The 15,859-nt window shown below is 38.2% G+C and overlaps 2 protein-coding genes and 1 long non-coding RNA gene across 3 annotated transcripts; all 3 read right to left on the bottom strand.

Annotated features, from left to right (window-relative positions):
- Positions 1-4,455: 4,455 nt before the first annotated feature.
- LOC136278347 (uncharacterized) lies at positions 4,456-5,851 on the bottom strand. Its single transcript, XR_010716269.1, has 3 exons — positions 5,581-5,851; positions 4,811-4,919; positions 4,456-4,483 (listed from the first exon to the last, which is right to left on the bottom strand). It is a non-coding gene; the product is annotated as an uncharacterized lncRNA (long non-coding RNA).
- A 1,014-nt stretch (positions 5,852-6,865) lies between these two features.
- LOC131777728 (ubiquitin-conjugating enzyme E2 K-like) lies at positions 6,866-13,052 on the bottom strand. The gene is given in 10 exon segments (XM_059094052.2): positions 6,866-8,635; positions 8,939-8,982; positions 8,985-9,005; positions 9,368-9,431; positions 10,216-10,272; positions 10,862-10,904; positions 11,312-11,394; positions 11,732-11,790; positions 12,635-12,719; positions 12,862-13,052. Coding segments are annotated over 10 exon segments (594 nt in total). The 5' UTR covers positions 12,925-13,052; the 3' UTR covers positions 6,866-8,560.
- Positions 13,053-14,401: 1,349 nt separating this feature from the next.
- Positions 14,402-15,758, bottom strand: LOC131777736 (uncharacterized). The gene has a single exon (XM_059094059.2). The coding sequence runs from the start codon at positions 15,352-15,354 to the stop codon at positions 14,716-14,718; it is 639 nt and encodes a 212-aa protein (XP_058950042.2). The 5' UTR covers positions 15,355-15,758; the 3' UTR covers positions 14,402-14,715.
- Positions 15,759-15,859: the final 101 nt, after the last annotated feature.

Raw genomic sequence — 15,859 nt, forward strand, 5'->3', positions numbered from 1 at the left:
AGCCTCCAAACAAAGGCGCTGGTGGTAACGCCGATTAGTAGTGATAATTTTAGAATTATCCCACCCAATTGTATGGTTAGTTAGGCAAGTATGCTCCGATAAAGCTGAATTTTCCTTTTTGCAAAGAAAAACCGCTTTTTGGTGCTCTTTTAACCGTGTACCAAACTGGCGTTTGGTCTGTCCGATGTATTCGTTATCACAGTCATTGCAAGGAATAGAATAAATGGCGTCGGTTCGTTGTTCTTTCGTGACAGGATCCTTAGGTTTGGCGAAAATATGCCCCAAAGTCTGAAAAGGTTTTTGAGCAACTTTAACGTTGTGGCTATTCAAAATTCTCTTGATGGGTTCAGTAACACCCTGTATGTAAGGAATAACAGCAAAACCAGTCGCTGGTTCCCTTTCATCAAGAGCGTTACTATTTGTAACTGGTTTTTGGCAGTTACGGAGAAAAGTTTTTGTATAGCCGTTTGCCTTTAGGACATTGGAAACATATTTCCTCTCCTCAGCCTTCGAATCGAGTGATGATGGTAGACAATCAGCCCTCCTAAGTAAAGTTTTGGCTACAGACTTTTTATGGCAAATAGGATGGTGAGAATCGAAAGCGAGGTATTTGTCGGTGTGGGTGGGTTTACGATAGACACTTGTCTCTAAATTACCCTGAACCCCTCTGGACACATTTAAATCAAGAAAGGGCAAATGTATATCCTTTTCACGTTCAAGGGTGAATTGGATCGACGGCTCTACTGAATTCAAATGCGACAAGAGGCGCTCCGCTTCATTTCCGGATACCGCAGAAATAACATCATCGACATATCGTTTCCAGAAAAAGGGTTTAACCGGTGAAGTGGCTAAGGCCCTTTGTTCCACGTCTTCCATTACCATGTTAGCAATGACAGCAGAAACAGGCGAACCCATAGCTGTACCAAAAACTTGTTGATAGTATGTGCCGTTATATGTAAATTGCGTGGTTTTGAGGCAAAAAGACAGCAGATGAATAATATCCTCCACAGGCAAAGAAGTTCTTTGTCCTAGGGAAGCATCTTCTCTGAGTCTTTCCTCCGCAACCTTAACGGCAAGATCAACTGGGATTTTAGTGAAGAGCGAAACAACGTCGAAAGATACTAATTCTTCACAAGCGTCAAGAGTTTTATCTCTTATGAAATCCGTAAATTCGCAGGAATTTTTGACAGTGTAATCAGTATTCCCAACAACAGGCGACAAAATTCTCGCAAGATAACCAGAAATTGCATAAGTCGGAGAATTAACAAAAGAGACAATGGGTCTCAAAGGAATTCCCGGTTTATGAATTTTTGGTAAGCCATAAAAACGTGGACATAAGCCGTCACTACTGTATAACATTTTGTACGTAGAGTCACTAATTCTGCCAGCTTTTTTCAAATCAAGCAACATTTTGTTTAACTTTCTTTGAGTTTTACTGGTTGGGTCAGAGTTTAAGACAGCATACGTACTCTTGTCATTGAGCAGAGACAAAGCTTTGTCGTGATATTGCTGTTTGTCCATAACCACAACACAATTACCCTTGTCAGCAGATAATACGAGCCTGTCCGGATCCTTTTTGAGAGTTATAAGCGCATTGAAAACATCCTTTTGAATGTTTTTGGGAGGAGGTTTAGCACGTCTGAGTACGCTACTTACTTCTGCTCTTACCAAATGCCTACGATCGTCGTCGAGTTGAGAGATACTCTCCTCAACAGCGGCGACAATTTCGGCGGTCGGTATTTTGCGAGGAGCAATAGCAAACTTTAGACCCTTCTCTAAACCACTCCGTTCCAGCGCGGATAATTCTTTTTGCCTCAAAACCACGCAATTTACATATAACGGCACATACTATCAACAAGTTTTTGGTACAGCTATGGGTTCGCCTGTTTCTGCTGTCATTGCTAACATGGTAATGGAAGACGTGGAACAAAGGGCCTTAGCCACTTCACCGGTTAAACCCTTTTTCTGGAAACGATATGTCGATGATGTTATTTCTGCGGTATCCGGAAATGAAGCGGAGCGCCTCTTGTCGCATTTGAATTCAGTAGAGCCGTCGATCCAATTCACCCTTGAACGTGAAAAGGATATACATTTGCCCTTTCTTGATTTAAATGTGTCCAGAGGGGTTCAGGGTAATTTAGAGACAAGTGTCTATCGTAAACCCACCCACACCGACAAATACCTCGCTTTCGATTCTCACCATCCTATTTGCCATAAAAAGTCTGTAGCCAAAACTTTACTTAGGAGGGCTGATTGTCTACCATCATCACTCGATTCGAAGGCTGAGGAGAGGAAATATGTTTCCAATGTCCTAAAGGCAAACGGCTATACAAAAACTTTTCTCCGTAACTGCCAAAAACCAGTTACAAATAGTAACGCTCTTGATGAAAGGGAACCAGCGACTGGTTTTGCTGTTATTCCTTACATACAGGGTGTTACTGAACCCATCAAGAGAATTTTGAATAGCCACAACGTTAAAGTTGCTCAAAAACCTTTTCAGACTTTGGGGCATATTTTCGCCAAACCTAAGGATCCTGTCACGAAAGAACAACGAACCGACGCCATTTATTCTATTCCTTGCAATGACTGTGATAACGAATACATCGGACAGACCAAACGCCAGTTTGGTACACGGTTAAAAGAGCACCAAAAAGCGGTTTTTCTTTGCAAAAAGGAAAATTCAGCTTTATCGGAGCATACTTGCCTAACTAACCATACAATTGGGTGGGATAATTCTAAAATTATCACTACTAATCGGCGTTACCACCAGCGCCTTTGTTTGGAGGCTTGGCACATTAACTCCGCCCACGCTCCTTTAAATCGTGACGATGGCGGTCTGCTTCCTGACGCCTATTTACACCTCGTCAGAAAAAAGGCCGCTAATTAGTGATCGTATAAAAGGACCTCTTGTTGCAGCGTTTAGATCACCCCTGATGAAGGCACTAGACAGGAGTGTCGAAACGTTGGGTCTATGAATTGTAACTTCTTCGGTTACATTCATTAAATCTGCAAACCAGTGTAGCTTCAAACTATGTCTGATTGTCCACCTGGTTGCCGTGTGAACTTTAATATAATGTATGTATATGTATATGTTGGGTATCCAGTCACCTCGCCACCAAGCAGACTCGCCACCAGCGAACTCGCCACCAAGGAACGATCTCGCCACCAACGTACTCGCCACCAAGTGAAGTCTTCTCGCCACCAACCACCAATAAAGAGATTAGTCGAGGACAGTAGGATGTTCGGCTGATAAGTCTGTACTCAAACTTTATAAACGTATGTTGTCGAAAGCACGTTCGAAACCGATAAGTTTGTTCGCTTGTCTGTACTCAAACTTTATAAACGTATGTTGTCGAAAGCACGTTCGAAACCGATAAGTTTAGTTTTAATACAACTGCTATCGAGTTTCATTTCATCACTTATTTCTTCCCATGAAGTTTCATTTTCTCTCAAGTAAGTTTTTATTCCTCGCATCGAGTTTTGTAATTTCTCCTCGCTTACGTGCAAAAGACAAACACGATACGTTTCGATGTCAATGAGTTAGGAACGGAACACATCTAACACGTCGCTGAAGGTCATAATTTAATACAGACAAGCGCACAAACGTATCGGCCGATTTGAATTGTGCTCGTTCGAACATCCTACTCTCCTCGACTACTTTATTCTAGTTTATCTCTTTATTGGTGGTTGGTGGCGAGAAGACTTCGCTTGGTGGCGAGTACGTTGGTGGCGAGATCGTTCCTTGGTGGCGAGTTCGCTGGTGGCGAGTCTGCTTGGTGGCGAGGTGACCGGTAACCGTATATGTTGTGCCCCTCCACTCAAGCTCTGAGAATGAGAGGCATTTGCAAGGGAGGGGGGATGGGTAGATTTGGACAAATGTTTGAGTAAGACTAAATCTTCAGAGTTTGGCTTTGATGGACATTTCATGTGGGTTTGATATGCAAATGTCAGTGTAAAATACATTTAAAACAAATGGTGTTCAGCTTTGAATGATTCATTTGGGTTGAAATAAGTTTAATTATATTTTTGTTACAAAAAAAAGGTAAAAAATAACATCATCCATGATTCAAGTAAATAATTTCATCTCTATATATCCAAGTATGAGCACTGTGTGGATGATCCTAGGACTGCAGTTTATACTGGGTGATGTGAGCAAAATTAAATAAATTTAGGCGGTCAATGGAGGAAATTAATTTATGGAAATTGGCATTGATAAAAAACCATCACAAGTCAAGAAACTTTACTGTGATCCAATCTTTGTGCTGACTTAAGATTATGGTAATTCTCATGTCCATGTACACCCAATGCTGCATTAGTATTTCTAAGTAGGTCCTTTAACTGATTTTACAATTTAATTAGTTGTTTTGTGTCTTTTGTCAGGTTAGCCTCTCTGGCAGGTTTATGTCCATTTCTCAGTGTTTTCTCCTCAAGAAAGTGTTACTTTTGTAGATGAGCATTCCACCAGGACAGGATGAGGGAGGTTCTACAATAAAACATGTTCAATATTACAATTAAGGGAGAGGTACATTTATCAAATATGACTCAAAGCTCCAGTTAAGAAATAACTGCTATGTCAGACCACTACAAGCTCACTCATTAACTTATTGATTTTAAAGCAGAAGTAGGATTTTCATTTTCCTGAGCACCAAAGTTGGTAGTAAACTTACTTTTAAAAGTAGTAAATACTATGAACTTCTCTCCAGCTTACACTCCAGCCAGGATCACTTGTTTCTGGCCAATAGCTTTAAAGAAAATACGTCTAAAATACGGAAGGATAACCTAGGCTCCAGAGTTTGGTAAGAAAACTTACTTGTAAACATTTACACTTCCATGCATACTCCAAGGTCCTCCTCTCCCAGGGTCATAGGTCCTCTTCTGGGGTCAAGGTGAGAAACATAGAGGCATCTGCTAAATTCTTCCTTGCGAAATTTGGAGAATGTTATTGTAGAATTAAGTTACACCTTTAGATACAACAGAGTATTTCTTTATTTCAAGCCTAGAAAAGACGCAAATTAAAGAAACAGCCAAATGAAATCTCAGGCTAATGACAAAGATAAACGGCCCATCATGTCAAACAAGATTTGAATTTACATCAAACAACGAAAACAAAAAAGGGCTCTTCGTCCGAAATATCCGAAAAGCAAAAGTTGCTTTTAAAAAGGGGCTTTTTGTCAAAATAACAAAAAATTGCAAACCTTTGATTAAAAAGGGTATTACTGATAGAGAATACATGGGCGCGCGTAGATATGGAATTCCTCTTCGAGTGTTCAACTCGATAACTCACGAGTGAGCGCAGCGAGCGAGTGAGATGTCGCGTTGAACACGAGAAGAGAAATTCCATATCTACAAGTAATCATGTATTATTTTGTTTATGCTATAAACCCAATAGCCCTTTACTGACAAGAAAGCCGACTTAATTAACTAATGAAAATAAATGAATCGACAATCCCCAAATAACAATCGTAGAGTGCGTTGGCGCTAACTCTTAAGATAGAAAAACGCGTTTAATCATGATTACAAAAACAACAATGGTTCGTAATTTTAAATTTACAAATTCTCATTTATTTCCTTTGTCCTTACCGACAGAAGAAGTCTTTCAGGTAAACGGCCAAAATCGGCCAGTGGCAAATCTTCCAGATGACGATTTTCATTCTCAGCCGCGAGAAATGCCAACACCAAAGCCACTGAATACTAAACTTTCGGTTTTTTCTTTTGGTATATTGTTTTTTCCCCTTCTAGGAAAGTTCGAACTTCACTGTCTTTCAGCGATACGGATTTGTTAGTATTTTAACCGCCACAATCCGAGAAAGCTCCAACAAACTACCTTGTATTGAAAGTCGTGAAAACTTTGCCGTTCATTCATCAACCTGACCGAGTGGCGCCAAAGGCGGGTGACGTGTCAGCAGCTGATTGGCCATATCAACACACGTGAAAAAAATACGATAATTTTTTTCAACTGTGTTGTTACGGGTTTTCTCAGGGCCGGAAATCCCTGTATATCACCGCAGTTTATGTGATAAAAAGTTTTATCACTCAGAGTGCTCACTCACTGAGCACGAACCACGCCATATTGCTGATGGGCAAGTTCAGCAGAGATGAAAGATTAGAGATGGTTCCCCGCAGAATAACACTTTCAAAGCACGATTTCAAGGGAGAGCATTTTTCCAATTTTATTTTACGACATGGCATGTCTACTGCTAAGTAGTTGACAACTTCTGGATAGAAAGACGATCGACCGAAAAGAAATAAAGGATTTATGAAACGAAGCTTCGATCTAGAACCACTCTTGAATATGTAAATGGCTTAGCTTCTTTTGAGAATTATTTCATAAAGTTTTACTTGTTTTCATAAGCGTCGATAAACACTTACCTGCCAGAAATGATACTAATCGCGTCCTTTGGGTGTGACAAAACGAGAAACGAAAGGCTTCTAAAGGAGGAGACACTGTCTTAAGTTTAATGTGACAAGAGTTGATCGCTGATGTTGAATTTCTCGAAGCTTGTGATAATTTCAAAAAATGCAAATGTTCAATTGTAGAGGAGAGAAAGTCCTAAAGTTTCTTAAGTGTACGAAGCACATTGAAGAAATGGTTTAATTTGGTTTCAATTTTGCTGTGCTTGAATTTTAGCATTATCTCATCAGGCTCCATGTAAGAATCTTCATTTTGTAAGAATCTTCATTTTGTAAGATACTGAGAGGAGCTCTTTTTGTTTCTTTTAAGAAGATGGGTTGCAGCCAGCAAAAACAAGCAAACTAAATTCATGTCCATGTGTCCCAGCGTGCAAGGCTTAATGTTTTTCAGAAAAAGGGAATTGCAACTATTGACAAAAATAAATGAACATTACATGAATACGATACATTCAAATAAAAATGCAGCGTCATTATTTTATTAAGGCAAACAAAGCAAAACAAAAATCATACTTCTTCAAACCTAATATGACAGGGACTTCCACAAATCCTTGAATCAATGCCTGCGTAAGTTTAAAGGGAAAATCAGGGAAGGAATACATTTGTAACTTAATTTTAACTACATTTATCAGGCCTGGACACTAACTTTCCGTCTGACTTTCTGCTGAGGAAAGTGACAACAATTTGAAAATTTACTTTCCATGCTAATTTGCTGTTTCTCCAGAAAAGTTTCAGATTTGTCCTATTTCTTGCCATAACCGGAGGTATTCATTTCGGCAACACATAACCATTGACAAGCTGTATCCAATAGAAGAGTACTTCAGACCACTATTCTTAAGTTAATTTGTAAACTGTTACTGGGGCAACTTAGGTCTACTTATGCAATAACACCTCTTTTTGGGCTTTGGTAGGAGTCAGCAAGATAATTATTTGCACTTCTCTTTGTTCAGTTCACTCAGGGTACATGGTTGCTACTTTCAACAATCCACTATCCAAGATCCTAACTACATTCACGCTTCATGTCACAAGTTTCTTTGTCCTTATTGATACAAAAATGAAATAAAAAACCCATCAGCCAAGTTATTGACTAAACATTACTAATAGCAGGGTGATTAAGATGCATGAATTATCAGATACAGTCATCTTCTGTTGTAATATTAACCCAAGACATAAATGTTACATTATTTGCCTAGTTATTATTCACACTTCCTCTTATCTGATTTGTAACTCTCCTTTTCAGCTATCAAACATTTTTAGTAAATCAACTATGGGCTTTGGTGTTATGACAGGATAACTTCTTTAACTGGTGAGTGTCTTCCCCCTCATAACCTCTTTAAAGGACAATGTATTGATGTAGTAAGGAGAAATACTTGTTACATTGCTTTGTTTTATTGGGCTATTTATTTAAAAACAATGCTATCTTCCCAATTTCTCTTGCCTTACTTGCCATAGTGGCTAATCCATGCATTGAAATCTTCTGTTGCCTAGTTGTGATAGTGTGTGTCAATGTCCAGCATTGCCCCCCAGCTGTGAACTTTCCAAAGAGGAACTTGATCTTTCAAACAATAGTCTCCAGATGTGCTTAAATACACTTACAGATACTGCATTTTTGTACCTTACTTAACAATCTGGCTGCTCATCTGCAAAATAACACCTACTTTCTCCATCTATCTGTCTAGAAGTGATGTATAAAGGTATCACTTACTCAAACAATTTTTTTTTTTATTTTAGTTTTTGTGCTAACCAAAGCAGCAGCAGTCATGTAATGCAATTCTTACCACTTGGGTGTCTGGAGGCCAAGTTGATTTCTAAAGGACAGCATCTATATTTCAATTTCCAGCCCATATGAGGACAATTTTTTAATGGTTGGGAAAGTCTTAACAATCTCAAAGTGCTGTAAGAAGTAAATTATTTAAATTCATATGGCTTTTCTACAGTCAGGCCATGAAAATACAGTTTCTGGAGCATACTAGCCTCTTCTTTAATCAAGAAACTATGCAATACAACTGTGTAATTATATTTCTTTCAGAATGATTAACTAGTCTAAAAGTTTACATAAAGCCCTTTGTCCAAACTAGCTTGCTTTCTTGTTATTCCATATCTGCTGCTACAAGGACTTCTAGGAAGGAAACACTGCGCAAGAGCAAACCTGTCAGCTGCTGAGTAAAGACTCAACAGCTCTTTCTGAATTCCAGGAATGTGTTGACAGGGCTACTAAACTTTGCATCTATTTACAAAGAAAATAAAAGTAGACATTACAAAAAAAAGAACAGAAAACATTCTCTGACTCTTTTAAAATTGACTACAACAGAAATATCAAAAATAACTGAACATTTTTCTAAGAGAACTTAGAATTGAATGGTTTGAGGTCCAAGGTAATATGCCTATAATAAATATAAACCAATCCTTGCTTAAGAGGACTAATAAGAGAGCAGGAGAAGAAAATTTCTTCATTGTATCAATTTTTTTGAAAAGATAACACCAAGTATTAAATAAGTCTATATTATTACAGTTGTGGTAACATGCTGACCTTGGTAAACCCCATTGAAGTCAATCGCAAGATTTTCTGTTCAAATCAACATTGTGCGAAGAGGGAGCTGGATGACCAAAAGTCAAAGAGAAGAAACATTAAGCAGAGTATAGTGAGAGCAATAAAATGCTTTTAAAAAAGGACTGGCCATAATGTCATGAATTTCCAATACACATTGATACTCATTGTAGTCTTTTATAACTTCATTTGTAACACACAATAACTAGTGTCCTACTCTACACATCACTTGCCATGTGAAAACTTAGTAGTTGTAATTATTTTCAGTCAGTAAGGCTAAGTTAAATTAAAACATGAATCCTTACAGGTGTTAAATCTTTAAATGTGGTAATTTCAAATCAACAAAATTAATGTTGTCTCCTGGCACTGTACTCATCTGTACTCAAATTTTGACTTTGATTTGAAACCTACCTCCAGCATATTCTTCAGCCCAGTGTTTTGCTGTCCTCCAGTACACTTCAGGGTGTTCTTTATACTTGTAAAACAACACAACAAATCATTAAAGAAGTTTGATAAAAATGACTAAGAAAACACAATTAAATCTACTGTTGATAATTACTTCCTAAGCTAACCAATCAAGCACATTAACATCAGTCAAAATTAACTGGTGTCAAGGTTCAAAAAGATAACCAAATTTTTGAAACCAAAGAGAGTTGATGTCATAAAGACTATAGCCAATAACAAAAATCTGAAAATTTGATACAAAAAAGGAACAAATCTGCTTTATTCATGCAATTAGCAGTGATGACTTGATTTGATTGCTACAGAGCCAAATAAAACCTTAGCTTGCATGAGCACCAAACCTGGCCTTGACACAATATTATTAAGCAGATTATGTCAATTACTAAGAATATGTTGAATTTGTGTAAAATGGTTAAATAGTATAGTTTTCAGAGCATTCAACAAAATGATAGACTCTTAACATGTTTTTGTTGTTTGTTTTTTTTTTAGTCTCCTGACTATCTACCATCATTTATACTAAGTGTACCCTTGATTTCCAAGAACAGCTTAGAGAAAGCTTAAATTTACTTTAGGAGGAACAAACAATTGACATGTTGCAGTGAAGGACAAATGTAGTCATAAACATTTTGGCATTGTTATTGGAATCAAGACAGACTGAGACACAGAGAAATTTGGCATCTCCTTTGCAACAACAGACACTGGGCTCTCTAATAGTGTGTTTGGAATATTTTATGCTTAATATTACCTCAGTGACCTAACTACTGCACAATGAGACCATTTTACTATCTGTTTGTTACCTGTTTAGCTACAACTGCATCTTGAGGGTCGTCAGGCTCAGCTGCAGAGAGTAAAGCCTAAAGAAGACCATTGGCAAACCTCACTAAATTACATGTACCTTTGGTATACTGGTAGGTATTACTATTTTTCTGTCAAGTGAATGAAATTAGTTTTTGTCTTTTGAATGGAGTCCATTTATGTCAAAGTTTTGCTGTATAGCTTCTTATAAGTAGCCCAAGAGAACTAAGACAACAAAATGTAAATCTGAAAACACTTCTGTAAAGAAGCATTAATCAACACTAAAAGGAGTAAAAGGGCAGCAAGAGTAGATTGTATTAGCCACAAATTTTCTCAACAGGTTCCTCTGTGATTGCAGTTAAGTTACTTTCATAAATGATCAAGACATCTCTCCAGTATCAGGTATTTCCTTTTCATTTTTCTTATTTACTACAGATTGGGAAAGAAAGGAAAAGATCAGAACACTTATGAGTGGTAAGTGACGAAACTTCCTCATATTCTTGGACTCTTTACTTTACTTTCACACATAGCAAAGTGTTTTACACTTAATCATGAACTTGTCAGAATATACACAAATTCTCTCATTAAAATTATGCAAAATAAAAATTTTGGGATTTATGCCAAAGTTGAAAACAGTAGCTACTTCACCTGTATTGATAGGAGCACAGTACGCAGTGTCATAGCCGCAGCCCTGAAAAATATGTGAAGTCTAGCCTTAATAATTACACTGTTGCCCAAACTGTCAGCTTTGTCCCCAAAGTCAGTTATTCGGAACTTTCACTAGTCTAAACTTTATTGACTGAGAACAGTAGCCACCTCAAGGGGTGGTAAAGGTTACTTAGTAAATGACTCGTGTTGTTTCTGGATGAGAGTTTATGCCAATATAGGAGCAATTTACTTGTCTTCTATTTTGGGAATGGCAGAAATACATTTCTGAGGTTGAAACTGCTCTTATCTGAGATCATGATGAATAGTTCTTACTCTAAAATATCTACTTGAGCAAAAAGGGTTCAAAAGTGCACCCAAAACTTTCCAATACTTTGTTTTTTCTTCTGAGTTTGCTGGTTAGGAGCTTAAAACATAAGTTATAATTCATACCACTGATCTTTTAAGATGTCCAGGCATATCACTCCTGTAACTGAACTGATATTTGGATGCCAAATTTTTGTCACAAATTGTACCTAACAAAAATGTGAATCTCACATAAGTCCATAACATAGAGGTGGTTCTTGAAATAAAAGAGAGAACTTGGAATTATCAACTGACTTGATAACAAAAATGGCTACTGTAAAGAGTTTCAAAGCTGACATTTTGAGCACTAGTCCTTCTGACCCTTGAAACATCAGCTTAAATTAATATACAGTGACCTACTTATGTTATCAACTCATTTGATAATACCAAATTATCTTGTTATACTCTCCCAACAATGCAGTATCACAGTTTCTAAAGAAACTTATCCCTTTATTCATTGAATAAAATAGCCTCACAAACTGTAAAAGCTCACATTGGTAAGCTCACCTTCGGTGGGTTAAAGGGATATGTTTCAGGGATGTTAATATCCAGTGTATAGGTTCCATCTGGGAAATAAAAAAATAAAATTAATGACAAAATACTTTTCTTGGTACACTAGAGATGATAAAAATGGAACAGTTTTGTGTGGACAAAAGGTAGATGAGTAAAAGCGCAAAATGTGTTGACCAATAACCTGGTGTGTGAACTTACAAAAACAGGTATATGCTCAGTGAATTATGAAACATGGAGCCCAAACAGTTAAAACCTTTGCCAATTCCTTATAGAGAGCTTGGTTCTATATTCCAGTCCTTTTCCTTTACACCAAATGCACAAGGTCTCTTTCAGTCATAAAAACACAAATTAACCCTTGAGTTCTTTAAGAACTCAAATTTGCTTTAAAAACATTCAACTGAAATAATTTAAGTCCTCTCTAAGGGTAACTTTCCAAAAAGACAGGCCACAAATGGATAACCCTAACTTCCTCACAAAGCTTCTTACTTTTCTGGCTCCATGTACATAAAAACAAGTTTGTTTAATTAAAGGTGTCAACCAGCAGTAAAGTGAAAGCTGTAAGCCATTACACAACTACACTACATTGGATCTGAAAGTTAACCAACAATGAAAATCGAACCAAACAAACCACTGATATTTCAGATTGGTAACATAGCTAGTTGCTGTAGGTTTCTTCAAAACAAACCTTTCCCGGAAGACACACTAATCTACTTTACTAATCACAACTTTACGAAATTTGCGAGGTTACCAATGCAACTGCAGTAAACACATTTTAGTAAGCTAATCGAGATTCAAAAAATAAAAACTTCACTCGTATTCTGAAGAGAAATTTTGAAAATCCAAAGTGTTCGTTATTTGTAAATGCACACGGGCATGTCCGCACTGTAACAATCATACCTTCAAAAGGAGTGCCTGGAGGTCCAGCTATTTCGCCTCGCAGCCTCGTGTAAGAGTTGTCTACCAGTTCAACTTTGCACTTCAACTGTTACTCAGAGATATACGTCAAGATTTTATTTAGTTAAAAGCAGTCACGTGTAAAGAGAGTCGAACGATTTACACAGAAATTTCGCAGGTACAGAGGAGCAGTGCAAAACCATTACGAAAGAAACAAACTAGGCACAAACCTCTTCGCTTTTGATGACCTCTTTGAATTCCCTCTGAACTCTCTTTATAGCAATATTAGCCATTCTAAATTTTTTTACAATATTTGAACAAAAAGGGTCGAAAAACAGTTTAGTTCACGCACGGGTCCACATTCTTGTCCCCGACTTCTTCTTTACAAATCAAGGCTTTTACAGGAAGTCACAGGGAAGGTATACGCGCGCGCGGTGACATGGGTAGAAAGACCAGTCCCGCGCGGTTGTTCTCTCGGTTGTTCTCCCTGTTTTTCTTGAGTACCAGTCGCTGTTAACGTTTGTGGGAGGTCGGAAGATTTTCTTTTGGAGGGAAGGGTCATATGGTTTTCAGAGGGAAATGAAGGGGGTTCAGTAGTCGCCAAAAGACAGCGACTATGGAAAATTGATTGGTGATTAACTGTCAATGACGAGGGGATCACAATCACTATCGCGATTATGCATGGCAACTACTCTGCCACTTCTTGCGTCTGTGGCAACTTTTTGCGGTTCTAGCAACTTCGAGCAATTTTTGAGCGAAACATAGGTTTAGAGCACGTATCAAGCGTAAAAAATTCAATGATTTTCAATGAAAAACTGACACATAACCTGTCAGTTGACAACGTTTTGCGGGCCTTCTGCGATCTTTATATAATATCATACCGGATAATTGCTTAAAAGGGCGTTCGGTAGTACGTTAAATGAACCATGCGTTCTGTTTCATATTAGACTTAAGTATCCTTGAATTTCGTCAGTCTTTCCGAGAAACTCTTTAAAGCTAAGTTTCAAACTATTTTTCTTGACCGATGTCAGCAATTCAGTTAGTATTGTCACGAGCGTGGGACAAAGAGAAAATTCTGGCTGCCCATGAGGAATCGAACCTACCACTGAGCCTCTATGGTGACCAAGGCTTATTACGAAGTTCATATATGATACGTATCCTGCATACTGCTAGGATCAGCAATGTCGTTAGTGTCATGTTTTTGTTAATAGAAAGATGGTAAGTTTTCAACTCGACAAAGAAATAAAGAAAGATGTTTTTTCGTCTTGTCACGAGCGTGTGAGAAGGAAAAAAATTTTGAGTCCCCATGAGGAATCGAACCTCAGACCGTAATTCGGATTCCGCGTTCCGCTTACCAATTTCTTATCCTTTTTACAATAATAACAAAGTAGGTAATGTAGTTGGTTAAGACAGCTGATAATTTTCAAGCTCCCTGCTAGTGCTTGTTGCAAAGCAAATGTTTAGCTTTCTAAAAATTTTGTATATAAGCATTTTCCGATCAAAACGCGTGTAGCATCTTAATGCTTCGGAGAAATAACATTTCTTGCGTGAATTAAAATTTGACTAGATATTGAGCGCTACTTAAAGAGTAAAATAGCAAACAGTTTATGTGATTTTCAGTTCATCGGGATTTCAATAAATGGAAATACATTTGAAATTCAGCACTGTTTTTACTCAAACATCATTTCCTTTGTGTGTGAACCGATACAAATGAGACTCTTCTAAAGAAGTTCATAAACAATATTTATTTGCAGTCAGCCTGTGGCCAAGAGTGTCACTTCTGACTTAAATCATGCTACTCAGGAGAAGTCCACAAGGCATAACCTAAGAGACTGCGCAAGCCTGCCCTTCCTCTCCCTTGGCTATACCAGGCACTACGAGGAGGGGTGGCAAGGGTACTACCACTCGTCCCCACCGATTAAAACGCTGACTACCTTCGCTGCGCATGTGCCAAGTGGTCCTAAGCACTATTATTAGCGTTTATGGCATCATAGCCTCGTGTAATCCTTGTATGCAGCCAACACAGAATTCTGGGATAGGATTTCGAAGAAGGCAGTGTGAGTTAATATGACATTAAGTGCTTGCTATAACATTGCTAAAACGTTCCTCAACTTGTCATTGATTTTGCATCCTTCGAGTTTCCAGCGCAAGGCGCAGAAGTCAGTCTCTTCTAAAACCATACGTCTCTCAGTTTGATCTTGCTGCATGGCTAAGCTATAGCAGTAGTACAAATACCGCTCAGAGAACGCTGCCACAGCCGTGAACACATTCAGGTCAAATGCACGTATGGATTTCTCGATATCCAATAGTTCGAGAATAGCATTTACTTGTGCGACGTTGATGGACTGGGCGTAAAGATCTCGGAGGGCGCTTTGGAGTTCTCTCTTGTTAATAACGCCGTCCCTATCTCGGTCAATTTTAATGAAATAATGTCGATAAAGAGTCTTGCGGCGACTGTTAACACGGCAAAACTGAGATACGTATTGCAAAGGAGACAGCTGCTCAAGAACAAGCATGTCCATTGGAAGCTCAAAGCGACAACTTTGCCGTGATATAGAGTGGGGGCCTTGTAACCAAGCTTTACTACTGTCCGACTTGACCCGTTTACTTTCTTCTTCCTCAAGACCTCCCATGATCTTAAGCGCTTCCACCGACGGAGTGCAGGATCCTGTCCCACTCTGTGAAGAAGAAGATAGGGTTCGGGAGAAGATTTGATCACCCATAGTTGCAACCTTCGGGAATAAAATCAAACTAAACTGGAAACGCTTGCTTAATTTTGTGATCTGGTAGATTCCTCTGACAATGTTTCCCTTGTGAGAAGCCACGGGCAATAAAATATAAAGTAAACCGACGTGTACACTCTGAAAGATGAAATTCAGGCTACTTCGCAGATGAACTTATGGCTTTGTCGTCAAACACGCAACTCTCAATATCCTGTCATAGAACAACAAAAATATTCCGGTTACAGAGAGTAAAGTTTCTTGCCCTCTTTGACTTGGAATAAATGTTGTTTGCTCTGGGAAAACATTTCTTCTTGTGTTGCATAAGGAGCACTTGTAAATAACAAGTTGATCTTGTAAAGTTTCCTGTTGCTAATTGTGGATAATGGTGGTTACGCTCTCACATTTGACTTGCACATTTTATTTCTGACAGTGTACACATCTGCTGTATTGTATTTACATTTCTCAATATTTAAAAGCCTTCTGGTTTGCGTTTTTTTGTAACCAA

Source organism: Pocillopora verrucosa, chromosome 14 (genome assembly GCF_036669915.1).
Source record: "Pocillopora verrucosa isolate sample1 chromosome 14, ASM3666991v2, whole genome shotgun sequence".
Classification (NCBI taxonomy): Eukaryota; Metazoa; Cnidaria; class Anthozoa; order Scleractinia; family Pocilloporidae; genus Pocillopora; species Pocillopora verrucosa.